This window comes from Lepidochelys kempii, chromosome 6 (genome assembly GCF_965140265.1).
Source record: "Lepidochelys kempii isolate rLepKem1 chromosome 6, rLepKem1.hap2, whole genome shotgun sequence".
Lineage (NCBI taxonomy): Eukaryota > Metazoa > Chordata > Testudines > Cheloniidae > Lepidochelys > Lepidochelys kempii.
Window position 1 is genome coordinate 127,691,248 of NC_133261.1, and position 15,578 is coordinate 127,706,825.

At 49.3% G+C, this 15,578-nt stretch overlaps 1 protein-coding gene across 16 annotated transcripts in view; it reads left to right on the forward strand.

Moving 5' to 3' along the window:
* The window catches only part of TRIM9 (tripartite motif containing 9), a 128,635-nt gene that overhangs the window by 91,711 nt on the left and 21,346 nt on the right, over positions 1–15,578 (forward strand). For 12 of the 16 annotated variants that reach the window (XR_012159620.1, XM_073350161.1, XM_073350165.1 and 9 more), the window contains exons 6-7: positions 5,660–5,817; positions 12,962–13,100. Coding sequence is in view for 15 of the 16 variants with exons in the window: in XM_073350161.1 (XP_073206262.1) it covers positions 5,660–5,817; positions 12,962–13,100 (297 nt within the window). In the remaining variant the exon portion in view is untranslated. The remainder of the gene's footprint in view (positions 1–5,659; positions 5,818–12,961; positions 13,101–15,578) is intronic. The other 4 variants (XM_073350162.1, XM_073350164.1, XM_073350168.1 and 1 more) reach the window with 1 other exon arrangement.

Sequence of the window (15,578 nt, forward strand, 5' to 3'; positions counted from 1 at the left end):
CCACAACATCCAGATCATTTGGCTTTTTCCTTGGGGTTTGTTTTTTTTTGTTTGTTTTTTGTTTTGTTTTTCTTTGTTGTTCGTTTTTTTAAGCACTTCATCTTAATTTTAATTTCCTCCTGATTATATTCTCTCCTCGTGGGCAACTGGTTCCGCGGTGGTCTACCTCTGCGAAGTCTCATTAATTCACAGAGCTGCAGGGATCCGTCGCAACCTGGGAGCAATTCCCGACTTGTGAAGTCCCTGGCAGTTGAAAGAAGATGCTGATTGGCTGTGACACAGCAAACTGTGATGGGGTGGAGCCAAGCTTACACCTCTTGACTGCCTGTGGTGCCCATTGGGGTAGCTCTAGTGACTTCAAGGTCACCGGCTCAGGATCTGGCCCTGAGCATTCATTGCTGTCTCAGCTGGATGTTCTGATATGCAATTAGTTGATACATGACCAACACCTTGACAATTAGCGCACCCATGACTCACCGTTAGTTAATTGGACCATTGTTTTAAAGCACCAGCTGCATTTTTAATAGAGTGGTGAAGACTGAAAGTCTGGTCAAACCCAGTCAGGGCTGAACTTTCTCTGCAGCTTGCGCACAAATCGTGCAGGCCGTGGGAAGTCTCCTTCCTCCCTTGTATTAATAATTTAGCCTAAGGGGTTTTGTTTTTAATTAGCAAAAGCAAGTCTGCCGCTGGCTTAGCTGCCTTTCCCTTTCCCTTTGCATTAAGAATACACGGAATTCACCAGAATCACATAACTGGGCAACCACTCAATGAAGACCATTTCCCGACGTGGGCCTGAGCAATAGGTGCTGCACAAACTGCACCAACCTGTGGGGAGGCCCTGGGCCTCAGAGGTTCCCCTCAGAGCTACAATCCCGCTGCTGCCCCAGGATTGTGCTGGGCAGGAGTAAATTGCTTGCGTCTTTAGAAGCATGCGGCATGCTCCTGCTCGGCTGGCTGGCATGGGGGGGTAAGGGGTACAGCTCTGCCCCACCCGAGCACTACGAGCAGCGGGTGCACACCTGCTGCCCTGTTCCCACGACTTAGAATAGAACAGAATATCAGGTTTGGAAGGGACCTCAGGAGGTCACCTAGTCCAACCCCCTGCTCAAAGCAGGGCCAATCCCCAATTTTTTTTATTTTTTTATTTTTTTTTTGCCTCAGATCCCTAAATGGCCCCCTCAAGGATTGAACTCACAACTCTGGGTTTAGCAGGCCAATGCTCAAACCACTGAGCTATCCCTCCCCCCAATACTCGGTTTGGAGGGGCAGGGCCTTATTCTTCTCCCTTTGCAGACGTGTTCGATGTAGCCCCGCATGGCCGTATTCTGGAGCTCTGATATTGGGTGTAAGATGATTGAGCCCCTCCCCTTCCTTTCGGAGCTAAGTAATGGAAGGAAATGGCGGCACATGCTGGGACCCTACCCAGCAAGCTTGGAGAGGGAGGGACAGGCCAAGAAAGGGCACAGAAGGAATGAGGCGAGTGAGTGGGAGTGCGCTTCGTCCCGGGGAGGGTACAGCAGAGTCTCCTGTACAGTAATTCCTCACTTAACATTGCAGTTATGTTCCTGAAAAATGCAACTTTAAGCAAAACAATGTTAAACGAATCCAATTTTCCCATAAGATTTCATGTAAATGGTGGGGTTAAGTTCCAAGGAAATTGTTTTTGCCAGACAAAAGGCATTATATACATAAACAGTATAAGTTTTAAACAATTTTAAACAAGCAATTTAATACAGGTACAAGTTTTAAACAAACCATTTAATACTATACTCATCAATGATGTTTGTGGAGCTCTTCCCCCCTCCCCTCCAACCTCCTGAATGCTGGCAGAGTTCGGTGCTGGTTGACGGTGAAAAATTAACAGGTGCTCTGCACCCACCGGCAGCAAAGCTCCCCCCACCCCCTCCTCGCTGCCTCCTTCCCCGAGTGCGACGCTTCCCCGCTCCTCCCCCTCCCTCCCAGAAAGTCCTAAGCGCCGCCAAACAGCAGTTTGGCAGCGGGGGAAGCGCTGGGAGGGAGGGGGAGGAGGCGGAGAAGAGGACGTTGTGCAATGCTCCCTTCTAAAGTCGCTGCTCTTCCACAGAATCCTGCAAGCAGTGGACAGAGCAGGCAGCCAAACGACGTTATAAGGGAGCGTTGGACAACTTTAAACGAGCCTGTTCCCTAATGGAGCAGGGACGTAACATCAAAACAACGTTGCGCGGGAGGGCGTTAAGTGAGGCATTACTGTATAGACAAGCTCGTAGGTGGGTGGAATACATGACCTAGCGCTCAGCCTGCCGCGTAGAAAGACCCCCCCAGAGGCACATAGGATATGGACGTAAACAGGCTGATTTCCAATCTGATGATGATGATGCAGCCGTAACGGCTGGCGTACATGCTCCGCCACGTAGCCTGCTGACAGCGCAGTTGCACCCTCTGCGGCAGTGGGACCGGGGGCGCATTGCCCACCCGGGGGGAGGAAGTGCCATTTCAGTTCTTCAGATCACAAACCTGCTGAGCCAGGAGGTGACGAACCAGCGCCAGCTGCTCGCAGCCCAGAGAGCAGCTCCTGCCCTAAAGGCACCGGTGTGGGGGAAGGTCTTGAGCTGAGATACTGGGTATGGGGGGGGGGGGCAGATCAGACTTGAGGAATGGAAGGGAACACGCAGGACAGCTGTCACACTGGAGCCATAGGGAGCACACTGCTGGGAAAGGACAACGTCTCACAGCTACTGGAGAAAAGCCTGTTTGCACAGTGCACCGGGGAAACCCCCCGAGACAAATCGTGATAACCCCGGGGAGGCTGCCCCAGACATGAGCCACATGGCTTAGGTCTCCCAGATATGGTCCGTGGCTTGTGATCTGGCCTCCTGGTGCTGCTCGTGTGGGGCCATTAGCAGGGCAGCTGAGGGTTCCTCCAGTGTATCAGCATGTGGCTTTTCTCTTCCGGTGTTCATACCTTTTCCTTTGCACACTGCCCCCTCTCCCTTCCCCACCTGCCACCTCCCATTCTCCTCCCCTTTACGCCTGTGTTGTGCTTTTCCTGTTCCCTTCTTTTAAGACTGAAAAGACGAGAAAATCTGGGGACAGGGGGAAGCCGTGAAGCAGAGAGACCCCTCCAGAAAGGCAGCCAAGTTGCTGCTTTGCTGGGATGTGCCTTTAAATGGTGCCGGCTCGCAGCACTGTTGTCGGCCTGTGGCTCTGGGGACCTTGTGAGACGGGGAAGCACAGGGCCGTGCGTTTTAGGTGTGTCGGAAGCTGGAGATCTGGTCTGCCTCCAGGCTGTCGGAGAACGAGATTCGTTCTGCTGTTGAGGGAATTCAGCCACCCAGGCCCTGTGGGCCCAGTTTGGACAAAACTTGCCAAGAATCTCTCAAACCCCTGGCACCAGGATTGCCCCATACGCAAAGCCTCCCTTCACCCTCAGCAGAGCAGGCAGTCCCCGCTCCCAGTGCTGGCATAGCCACAGTTTACATGTTACAGGTGTCTGACCTACCCACTGAATTATACCAAACAAGGCACTTGTCCCTCCTTAAAACCTGCCGGTGCCGTGATGCCCACACATCACTCCCGTCTGGCACTAATTCCCCAGGTGACCCTCTGCGACTTCTGCTCAAGAAGTTTTGATGCAGCTCAGCTATATGTGTCGAATCATTAAAAGTAATTCCGTCTCTTCTTCCCCTAGCAGACTGGATTGTAATACATATCATTTCTCTCCTGTCGTGCAAGCTGGCAAGTGCTATATAGATAGGGAACGGGGCTGGAATATGTGAAGTTACGAGAGGGAGGTGGTAGAATCTCCTTCCTTAGAGGTTTTTAAGGTCAGGCTTGACGAAGCCCTGGCTGGGATGATTTAACTGGGAATTGGTCCTGCTTCGAGCAGGGGGTTGGACTAGATGACCTTCTGGGGTCCCTTCCAACCCTGATATTCTATGATTCTATGATTAAGTCTGGACTAAGGAAATGGGTAGGGTTTTTCCCCCTTGGTAGTAAATGTTTCAGTAGAGAGGTTAAGTATCACTGTGGGGTCAGCTATGGGCTGGGAGAAGCGGGTCCCCTTTCCCTGTGGAGTCTCCTCCAAGTCTTTTGTAGAGCAGGAGCAGACCTCCTTCTTTTACTTTTTGTTTATTGCAGATGAGCTAATGCTCCTGCTGGAGCAGAAAATACCATGAAATGACTTTTTGTCTTGGGCAGGAGCACACATGGAGGCTTGGCTATGGACTATTCAGCCTTTTTCCTCTCCATCACTGGTTCTAACCCAACAAAGACTGGAGACTGAAAGTAGTTACCGGCTGGTCCCTGTTTGGCGGCCTCCGTGAAATGAATTTGTTGCTGTGGTTTCAGTACACTTCCTAATGGACATGAGCACTGACAAAACCCACCCCTACAACTGACTCTGGCAATTTGCTTGAGTGAGTCGGCAAAGAAGCCCAGCCATGAATGCCCCCTGGGGTACGTCTACACTGGAACAATAGACCTGCAGCACAGCCGCGGCTGGCCGGGGTCAGCTGACTCGGGCTGCGGGGTTGTAAAACGGCAGTGTTGATGTTGGGATTTGGGCTGGAGCCCGGGCTCTGGGACCTTCCCCCTTGCAGGGCCCTAGAGCTCGAGCTACAGCCCAAGCCCGAACATCTACACAGTAATTTTACAGCCAAAGCCCTGTGCGCCCGAGTCAGCTGACCTGGGCCACCTGTGGGTGTTTAGCTGCTGTGTAGACGTACTTATGGAGTCCATACTATGTTCACTTCTGGAATGGTGACTGTGGGTTGGCTGAGGTACAGTCGCAAGATTTTGTGGTGAAATTCACTGTACCTCTTTTGAAGATCCTTGGCCAACTTTGGTCAACAGCGATGTCCACCCAGAACATTTACTTGCACTGAATTAGCACTATTGAAAACATATTTATCTCTTGTTATATGTGGCTCACCGTACCTATCACAGCGACCCCCTCCCCCCAGCCCCCGAATTACTGCTCCTTCATGACCCACCGTGAGGAAGATCAGGTGCACCTCGAGCCACAAGTCATCGCAAAGGCCGTGATCCCGACTCACCCATCTGCTATTCTATTGATACACTGCTGTAACTCTTTTGATTGCAATGAACTTGCATGGTGGAAACCTGGGGTAACAAAGAGGTGAATTAGACCCACTCTTTCCCCTGATGCTGCAACCAGTGGCCGTGTTCTCATCCGGGAATGATAATGCCTGTCCCTCTGAAGCCAGACTCTCACAGTACATCGGGAAGGTGCTCCTATGACCTTCCTGGTCCTTGATTATGCCGTTGTGATGGGAGGCTTATGTATGGGAGCCTCGCTCTCACACCTGGGGGTGTGGTGCTATGTTTTCACACTCATGCAAAATTTATTCGAAAGCAAATGTAAGAGAAAATGAAGTAGCCCCAGTAAAATTTCACATTGACAAGCTGATGAAAACCCAAATTCTGCAAAGCTTCTCACGGGAAGTGAGAAAACCCAGTCCCTTCTTGTTCCTCTGTGCCTCAGTCCCATGAGATTTTACCTTAAATCCATTGAGAAATGCAGACTAGGTAACAAGCTTGTAAACGTGGCCTCCATATACTGGCGAAAGTGTGCATGACTTTACATGCTATTTGAATGCGCTTGCTACGCCGGATGTCCACTGTGGTCGTAGAAGCCAGGGTTACACTAATTTTTGTTTAGCTTCCTCTCCAGTGCCGGCACCCCCAATCCTACAGCTAGAAGAGTGTTGCACCCACAACAACAGCGCCACGTTGTCCTGGAAACAGCCCCCTTTGTCGACCGTGCAGGTGGAAGGATATATTCTAGAGCTGGATGATGGGAACGGTGGTCAGTTCAGGGTAGGTATTGAGAGCACCTGTTCCACTGATAAAACGTGCCTTACGTGGAAGACCATGCCAGTGATGAGTGAGCCACACAGGAGCATTGCGGATAGACAAGAAGCAGGCTTCTATTCTGCAGAGATGCACTGGGCTGGAGAGCCTGCCACTGCCTTGTAGAATCACAGAAATCTTAAGTCTCATGTACTGTTTTCACTCAGGTTACACAGGTGTAAATGATCCCACGAGGCGCACGGCAGTGGGGCATCAGGCCAGTTTTGTATTGTTTTTTAGAAGAGTTCGTATGTTGTTTATTTCTATACAGTAAAAGCTTCTCCCGGATGTGAACTGAATCTTTCACTTTTTGTCAACAGCTTCAGTCTGGTTTTTATTCCAGTGAATATTCTTATTGTGAGGGACTTGATGCAGGTGATAGTCTGTGGCCTGTGTGACCCAGGAGATCAGACCAGATAGCCAGAATGGTCCTTTCTGGCCTTAAAAGGCTGTGGATTGAAAACCCAGCTGCTAACCTTGCAGGGGGAAGTGAAGTAGTCTCACAACAGTCGACTGTAGACACCAGTTCAGAGATAGTTGAAACTATCGGCCAAGGAGTGCTTGCCATGATGGAAGACACCGCACAGTTGTTCTGTAGCAGTGGCTCAGGATAGATTATTACACAGGGCCTACCAATTCTACATGAGAGTCACTCCTGCAAAGATACAGTAGTGATAGCAGGACCCTGCAGGGAAATGGCTTCCCCGGTAACTTTCATTGTTAGACAGTTAAGCGGTTAGTCTTTAGCCATGACCACATCCATCAGGTTCCCTCTTGGAGAAACACTCTCTCAAATAAATTGGTTAGTCTCTAAGGTGCCACAAGTACTCCTTTTCTCTCTCTCTCTCTCTCTCTCTCTCTCTTTCCACTTTTCATTTCAGACATTGTATCTGATTCTCTCCTTCACTTGGAAGGAGCCCTCCTGTGGCTGAAAAATTCAAGTTACACATAGGGGCAATATCCCAATAGCCAATCGTGGGATCAGGGGAGCACAGAGGTGGCTGAACCTAAGGATTGGTCTTCAATTTTTTTTTAATCAGTTTGCATTCCTGCCTTTTTTATCTATGCGAAAATATTTCCAAACTGCCGGTGGATTTTTTTCTTGTTTTCAAATCCACTTCCAAACGCATTTGCACTGCAAATACTCACAGAATTCTGCCCCTGGTTACGCTGTTCAGTCTGACTCACTTTATTTCCCATTGTCGTCGAGTGCAGAATTTGGCCCCAGGTGTGTGTAGTTTGTTTACTGGGGGTAGATCGGAGAGTGGAAGTTCACTTAAGGCTGAAGCCTGCAGCTCCTACTCACATGAGCAGGAAGATTACTCGCATAATGGCTGCAGAATCAGGTGATGCTTATGCCTAACCCTTATAATGAGTGATTGAGAACTTCTCCAAACTCTTCATCCTTCCGTCCCACTAACGTCAAATAATGGTATTTGGGAGGTCAGGTGAACTGAGGCTGCAGGGCAGAGTATTTTGTTGTTGTTGGATAATATCTGCCTTGATGATCAGCATGCTTTGGAAATGAGAAGAACTCATTTTAAAGCAATTTTTGAACAGCTTAAAGTAGGCTGCCAAACATCTCTTGCAAAGGCTGCTAATTCCCATGGAGGATTGCGGTTTGCTATACTACAGGCAATCAGAGGCGTTTAAGGCTTGGGGACTTTTAAATTGCTGTAATTATACAATTAAAATGTGATTTTTCTCTGATCCGACATGCTCATAATTATTCTCTAGCATATTCATCACCATTCAAAGCAGGCAGGAGAGAGCAGCCCACCGTGTTTCCTGAACTCCAGCTGCACATGACACAGCCAGGCGAGATCCAGAGCAGAAACTGGGCAGTTGACAGAGGGGATGTATTGAGTTTAATGAGAGAAAGGTGCAGGGAATAAAGCTTTCTAGCTGGGGCCAGGAAGTAAAAGGAAATCGCCTTTTGTTTCAGAATCCCACAGATGTATTACTTTTGGGGGAATTCTGCACCACTGTGTGTGTGCAGAGTTCATGTTCCCTGCAGATTTCTTTGTTTTCCTGCAGAAAAATGTCTTTCTGACAGGGAAGCAAAGGGAAGCTGCAAGAGCAGTTCCGCACCACTCCCTAGCAGAGCAGGGACATTGTTTCAGGCAGCTGGCAGAGCGGTAAATCACCAAGGGGCTGGGGACAGCCCAGCCAGTGGCTCCTATCCTGAGCTGGGATCAGGTACTAGTTTCAGCAGGGCTGGAGGCAGGACAGGATGGGACTTCCTCTTCTCCTGCAAGGAGTGGCTGGGGCTGTGTCAGACCCACCCCAAGAAACCTCCCCCAGCTGCAAGGAGCTCAGCATCCTCCCCTGCTTCCTGCCCCCATTGCTCCTCAGCTGTGGGGGGGAGGGGTCACTGTAGATGAGATGCTCCCCCATCCACCCAACCCCGTGCATCTGGATCTTCCATAGCCAGACACCCCTGCCAAGCCTCACCCACTACATCCAGAACCACCCTAGCCCTCTGTACCTGAACCCCACCCCACTGAACCTCAGCCCCTACATCTGGAGCCCCCTTGCATCCAGATCTCCTGCCTCTGGACCTCTACCCATGCACCCAGACCACCCCTCACTGAGCTCCCAGCACTTAACCCCCCATCCCCTGCACCATCCTGAGCCCCCACACCACTAACCCCCAACTAGCTGCACCCAGATCCCGACTCCACCAAGCCCCACTTCCCCAGCACCTGAACCCCCAACTGAGACCCCCAGACCCTTCCACTGAACCCCAGCCACCTTCACCTGGAAGCCCCTGCAGAGTCCCATTACCCCTGCACCTGGAACCCCGCCCCCCAAAATGAGCCTCTGCGCATCCAGATCCCCCTCACACCTAGACCCCTGCACTGAGCTGCCAGCACCCAGGTTGTCCCACACAGAATCCTCTCACCCTACACCTGGATCCCCCCACACTGAGCCCCTCCACACTTGGATCCTGCCTGGTTGAGCCTGCTTGCCCCACACCTGGTGCAGAGGGGCAGAGCCCCAGGGTATTTCTGGGGCAGGCCCAGGCCCTGCTGTGTCAGGGTCGGGTGCAGCCTCACTGCTGAGTCCGTGTCCTGGGGGTGGGCAGGCAGGCTGCAAGGCGATCTCCTACCGCAGTGCAGCCAGTGGCCTGTGTTCCCCACTGCCATGCTGGAGCCTCTGCATTTATTTATTAACAAATAAAACTTGCAGAATTTTAAAATATTGTGCACAGAATTTTTAATTTTTTGGCTCAGAATTTTTTAATTTTTTTGCCCAGAATGCCCTCAGGAGTAAACGTATTCACAATGTGACTGGAGGACAATTAAACTCAGCTATTCAGTGTCCTCTCTAGAGGACTCTCAAAGCCTCAAGACCACCGAGTTTTTTACTTTAGCTGCCTCACTGTCAAAGCCTCCTGTTCCTTCCAATCAAGCAAGACTGGGCATGGCTGCCTCGAGTCCCTGCCACTCCAGAATCAGACAGGGTCTCTGCATGCCGAGCCACACCAAGTTCTCCACCTCCTTTCTCCCAGTGCTGAGAGGGCTGCCTCCATAAAGTGACCCTGATCCCAGGAGTCCCGCACCACCAGCCGCATAGTGACCTAGTGCTTTAAGACCAGCTCATGTATTCCGATAGGGCTGGAGCCTGCAGGTCCTTGCAAGGGGCTGCAGGGCTCAAGCGTGGGTGAAGTCACATCCCTCATGGGGCCGTGCCCTTGCTCACCATTGCACAAGGTGATGAAGGATGAAGACTGGATGATCACTAGTCGTGATCCCAGTCGTGCTAAGGGGGTGCTTAGCTACAGGTCCCCCACTGAGGCCTTTCTCCATGACCTCCCTTGGAAGCCTATTCCAGAGTTTAACGGCCCTTACAGTTAGAACATATTTCCTAATATCTTATCTGAATCTCCCTTGCTGCAGATTAAGCCCATGATTTCTTGTCCTACCTTCAGCGGACATGGAGAACAACTGATCACCATCCTCTTTATAATGGTCAGCATATTGGAAGACTGTTATCAGGTGTCCCCTGTCCCCCCCCCGTCGTCTTTTCTCAGGACTAAACAGGCCCTGTTTTTTTAACCTTTCTTCACAGGTTAGGTTTTCTAAACCTTTATCATTTTTGTGGCTCTTTTCTGGACTCTCTCCTATTTGTCCACATCCTTCCTCAGTGGTGGTGCCCAGAATTGAACACAGTACTGCAGCTGGGTCCTCACCAGTACCAAGCAGCTTGAGACCGTTACCTCCTCTGTCTTACATACAACACTCCTGTTAATACACCCCAGAATGATACTAGCCTTTTTTGCAACTGCATCACACTGTTGACTCGTATTCAACTTGTGATCCACTGTAACCCCCAGGTCCTTTCCAGCAGTACTACCTCCAAGCCAGTTGTTCCCCATTTTGTAGTTGTGCGTTTGATTTTTCCTTCCTACGTGAAGTACTTTGCACTTGTCTCTGTTGAATTCCATCTTGTTGAATTCAGACCAGTTCTCCAATCTGTCAAGGTCATTTTGAATTTTGAACCTATCCTCCAAAGTGCTTGCAACCCCTCCCAGCTTGGTGTCGTCATGAAAGACTGCTCCAGCTGACAGATTAGAGCACTCCTGAGGCTGCTCTAACTTGTGATGGGGGTTCGTTTGATAGTGGGAGGCAAAAGGTGGCTTAGGATAGTGGAAGGCAAAAGGCGGTTTAGAATCGGCTTTGCCTTCCCTATGGCACAGCTGTTCATTAAGCCGTAGGATCTTTCAGATAACAGTGGAGATTATCCAGAAGAAAAGCATCACCGGCCAATCAAATCACTAAGTGGATTCCAAACCCTGGGGTCACATCTTCAGAAGCCATTTACGATACAAAATTCAAATCTTATCACATAGTTTATTTGACAGATGACTTGGCAATCTGGACTGTCTCAAGCATTATTACTCCCGATCAGAGCAATTCTGGGTTTTCAATCGCAGTTGCAACAGTAAAGAATAATGGGTTTGCCTGAGTCCTTAAAGCTTTGCTCCTGACATGGCCGACCAGGTCTGTTGTGTTATCCGCTTGTGCTCGGAGATGCAGCTGCTGTTTCTCCTCACGCCAGCATCTCAGCCATTACCACGTATGCAGAAGTGCAAATCAATGTATAGCCAAGCACTCTGTCCGTGAGGCGTGTCAGAGTCTGCCAAAAACAGATCTGCCCTGTTTATGTGCTGCAGCGAATAATATTTTGCTTTTCTATCTGGGGATTTCGAAGCACTTGACACTCACTAAAGAGTTAACTCTCATGAACATCTCCGTGGTGTGGGAGAGCATCACTAGCTGGGGTTATTTTGGGGGGGCCAGGGGAAGATGGGAATGGTGAGTTTAGAGATTTTGGCTCCAGTACAATGGATGAGATTGGTCTTATCCAAACTGAAACCAAAAGGTATGCACCTCCGGAGTTGTTCTGAGTTGGACCCCAAGCCAGAAGGGAAGAGTTTGAATCCAGGGATTTGGCCCCCCGCCCCTGGAAGTTCTGGGTTTGGCTTTTCTCTAATTTACCAATCATTAGGTTAGACGGTGCGTTAAATCCAAACAGCCAGATTCTGTGAAATCATTAAAGACTGAGAACAAATTGATGTAAAAGTGAGCTGAAGTGTTTATGGTCGGGGTTGACCCACATGCCAGGGCACTCAAAGTGATTAAGCTGTTCAGTGGCAGTTCGTTTTCTAATAATCACATCAAATGAGTGTCCTGTTGGACAGTGATAAGAGGATAAAGTGGGAACCCAGTATGTTAAGTGAGGCAGTAATAAACCCCGCGTTTCTGTAAGAGCATTAGAACACAGCTCTGAAGCATTTTCTGTAACCCAGTGCCAGGTGTATTTCACTTTTTATTACCTTTGCTCAGTAAAGTGAGTTCACAGCTCAAATTGCACTGCTAACTACTGAGTGCTTACAGGTAACACGGTACCTGAGCAGAGCTGCAATTTACGTAACTACCAGCAATGGTGCCTAATTTAATTAATCTGCTCAAGACTGAGGGAAAAGATATAGAGCAGAATTTTGTGTTCTTTGTCCATGGGACTTTTCCCAAAGGAGTCTCATGGGTCAGTTAGGCCCAAAAGTCCTGGTGAAATGTGCAGTACCTTGAAAACAAGACGTCCATATTTAAGCAGAGACTAAACAGACGCACGCTACTCCAGTCTGTTACTCCCAGCAGAGATACACAAAGGATTCCTGGAAGAAAGGAGAGAGTGGAGGATATTTCCCAAGGAAACCAAGAATAACCCTTCCCCAGCAACACAAACGAAAGCAGGCAGGAGCTTAAATCACATCCCCTGTGATTAAAAGCAAATACTGTAACTGACGTGTGCGAGGATTTAGTAGTCTGTGGGCTTGATACATTGCTGGTCACTCCAGCATTAGGGCATTGTGATTCTGTTCATCTGAACCGAGTTACACTGGCATCAAAATAACACATTGGTGAATTGGCCATGGATCTGTGGCATAATCCTATCTTTCAGTAGCCTCTGTTTGCCAGAAGCTGGGAATGGGCGACAGGGGATGGATCACTTGATGATGACCTCTTCTGTTCATTCCCTCTGGGGCTCCTGGCATTGACCGCTGTCGGAAGACAGGACACTGGGTCAGATGGACCTTTGTTCTGACCCAATGTGGCCGTTCTTACGTATGTTCAGTAAAGCATTCGTCCTGCCACCTGAGTTTACAAGGAAGTAGCGTCTAGGTGCAAGTTTCCGATTACAGAACTTCATTGAGTTTATAATCTCTCTTCACTCAGGCAAAACTCCCCTGGACTTCTCTGGGAGTTTTGCTTGAGGAAGGATTTCAGGATTTGGTCCAACATGAACAGCAATGGCCTTACAGTACAGCAACTGGTTTTACCTGGTAGGTTTGTCAGAGCTCCAGTGGCAACCCATAGGATCATTTTATCTAGACCCAATCTTATCGTGTTGTGCTATCCCGCGCTGGTGAATCTCCTCCATCTCTTGCCTTGTGGCAGACAGCGTAGCATGACCAAAAAGTGCATTACTTGCATGTCTGTGTTTGAGCAAGCTGTGAAAACACTGTCCAGCAAATCTTCTTAGGAAGTCTGCACTGCAGAGCCTGTGCGTCCGACCCTAACGCAGCTCTCTGTTTGCTAACTAGGAGGTGTACGTCGGGAAAGAGACGATGTGCACTGTGGATGGTCTGCACTTCAACAGCATGTACAGTGCTCGCGTCAAAGCCTTCAACAAAACAGGAGTCAGCCAATACAGCAAGACCCTGGTCCTACAGACGTCCGAGGGTAAGAGGCTTGAGCAATGTCACTGTGAAATGATACACCAGAGACAGTGCTGCCCGCACATAGCGTCCGTAAAATCCACATCGCTTAGCATTGCAATGCAAGGAGTAATTCCATGGCTCCAGATTTAAAAAGCCAAACACTGCAAAACAAGTGACTGTGACAGGAAGAGTAAAGGTTATGTCAGCAGGCCAGAGCAATGTCAGCAATTGTCTTCCAGGCCTTTCCTTCGCTGAATATATTTAGTGAAGTACAGCGCTCTCGTGGGAGGAAAGCTGGTGATGTAATGACAGGCACTGACTCAGAGAAAGAGCATTTAGGATTTGAATGATGACAGGTTCGCACCTTGGATGGAGTTATATTATTTTAAAATGAAGCTCAAATGTCTTTAATTCCCTTTAAATTAAAAAAAAATTGCTGAGAAACCAAGGACTGTGCTTGGCTGCGCTATGATTGTCATGTATGGTGTTTAGTGACGCACTCTGTGGTGTACTGTAAGGATGAGAGAGACTGTGGGACCGTCTGGGGTTCTTTCTATACAACAGCAAAGCCGCACCGGTTCCATGTACAAAGCTGATTACAGCCACCTCCTTCAGCTGCCTTGGTTAGAATATTAAATGCTGCTGTTAAGCATAACCAGAGGGAAACCTTTCTCTTCCTGCCTTTAAATACATCTGTCACACCAGGCAATTTATCCATCTTGGAAGATAGGCTTGATTCTGACATTCAGGTCAGGAGTCAGACGGCTAGTTTAGACAAATGACTTGGGAGTTAGAAACAGCAGGTAATAATCTCATGATAAGGGCTGTCATCTCCGTGCCAGCCCATCTGCAGTCCTTTAAAGTATACTTATTAGCAGAAAAGTGACCCTTTCTTTGTAGTTCTCCACACCTACCGGTATTCCCTTTCCATAATTTCCAGACCCACGTCGCTCCATTTTTCAAGCCAAATCCAGGTGTCTCTAACGGCCAGCACTGCAAGCTTAGCCTGGCTCGAGAAAACCAAGCCATTCGCCTTCCGCTTCATGCAGTTATCATTAGCGCTAGAGGTACTGGAACCAGAATCAGAGAATCTCAGGGTCGGAAGGGACCTCAGGAGGGCATCTAGTCCAACCCCCTGCTCAAAGCAGGACCAATCCCCAATTTTTGCCCCAGATCCCTAAATGGCCCCCTCAAGGATTGAACTCACAACCCTGGATTTAGCAGGCCAATGATCAAACCACTGTAACTAGTCGTTCTGCTGATGGTGCATAAGGCAGTTTAAACACAGCCTGTCCGTACGCAGGAGCTGCGGTTTTTGAGTGTTGCCGAGGAAAAAGGTGTTGTGATCAGAAACATCAGCACAGACGCATAGGATCAGATTCGGATGTAGCCATTTTCACGTCTGTGACTTGTCGTGCGTCAGGAGATGATGCCTATTGTTCAGAAGGAAGCCATAATGCTTCCCTCTGTTTTTGAGTATGTCGGCAGTACAGATGGATGAAGTGTAATGACATGTCTCAGAAGACAGAGCAGAGAGAAGCTGGAGCAAGGACTGCTCTTCCTCCTTATCTGAGCGGCTGGAGAAGCAAGCCTTTTCATTACAAATCATGGGCCATATCTTGGCCTCCGACCCATCCATGCGTCCCCCGCTGGCGTCCGCATGAGTTCTCTGTGTGTTGGCGCAGACCAATGTGGGGCCCATGAAAAGTGCCGTATTCCCCCTAGAGCTCACAGGATGTGCAGAACGACAAACCATTTCCAAAAGAGTTGGAACATTTAGGGCCCTCGACGAGGCTCTTCTGCACCACTCCTGCTGCCAAAGAGAAAGCTGGACAGCTGCCCTAAGCAGAGATTTTCAAGCGTGGAGGGACCCCCAGCTGGCTTAGAGCGCTGTGGCAGCTTAACACCAACCAGTCCCAACCCTCCCCAGCACAGGGACAGGCAAGGGTGTGGCCCGAGTACCATAACCTCTTGCACTCCCAGTGAAAGTCAGTGGGATTTGTGATCCTAACTCAGTTAGCCACTTTTGGAAGTTTCTACCCGTAGTTGTTACTTTGCAAAGAGAAAATAGTGCAGAACATACCAAGGATCGTCAAGGCCCCCTATTACCATCGAGAGAGAGACTCTCAGTGACAGCACCGGGAGCTGGATTGGGCCTTTACAACACACAACAGGGCCTCCCATTCCTCTCCAATTTTTATCCCATAAGCAGCTTTTGATATTCAGCTTCCTGCCCAAAGCAATGGCAAAGGGAAAACCCTTGTTACATGAATCAGTCAAACCTGGGGAATGGAATTTGTCTACCAAAACAACTGGGGTGGCCAGGGTTAACTGCTTTAACTAGCCCAGGTCAGGAATGTGCAGGAGCCCCTGCTCAGTCCCTATGACTCAGGTTTCCTCTGGGTGGATATTTGCGTTTTGGTATCCAAGGTCCAAGCCTGTCCACATGGCGCAGGCCCCAGATAAAGGAGCCCATCAGAAGGATTCTGTTGATGATCCC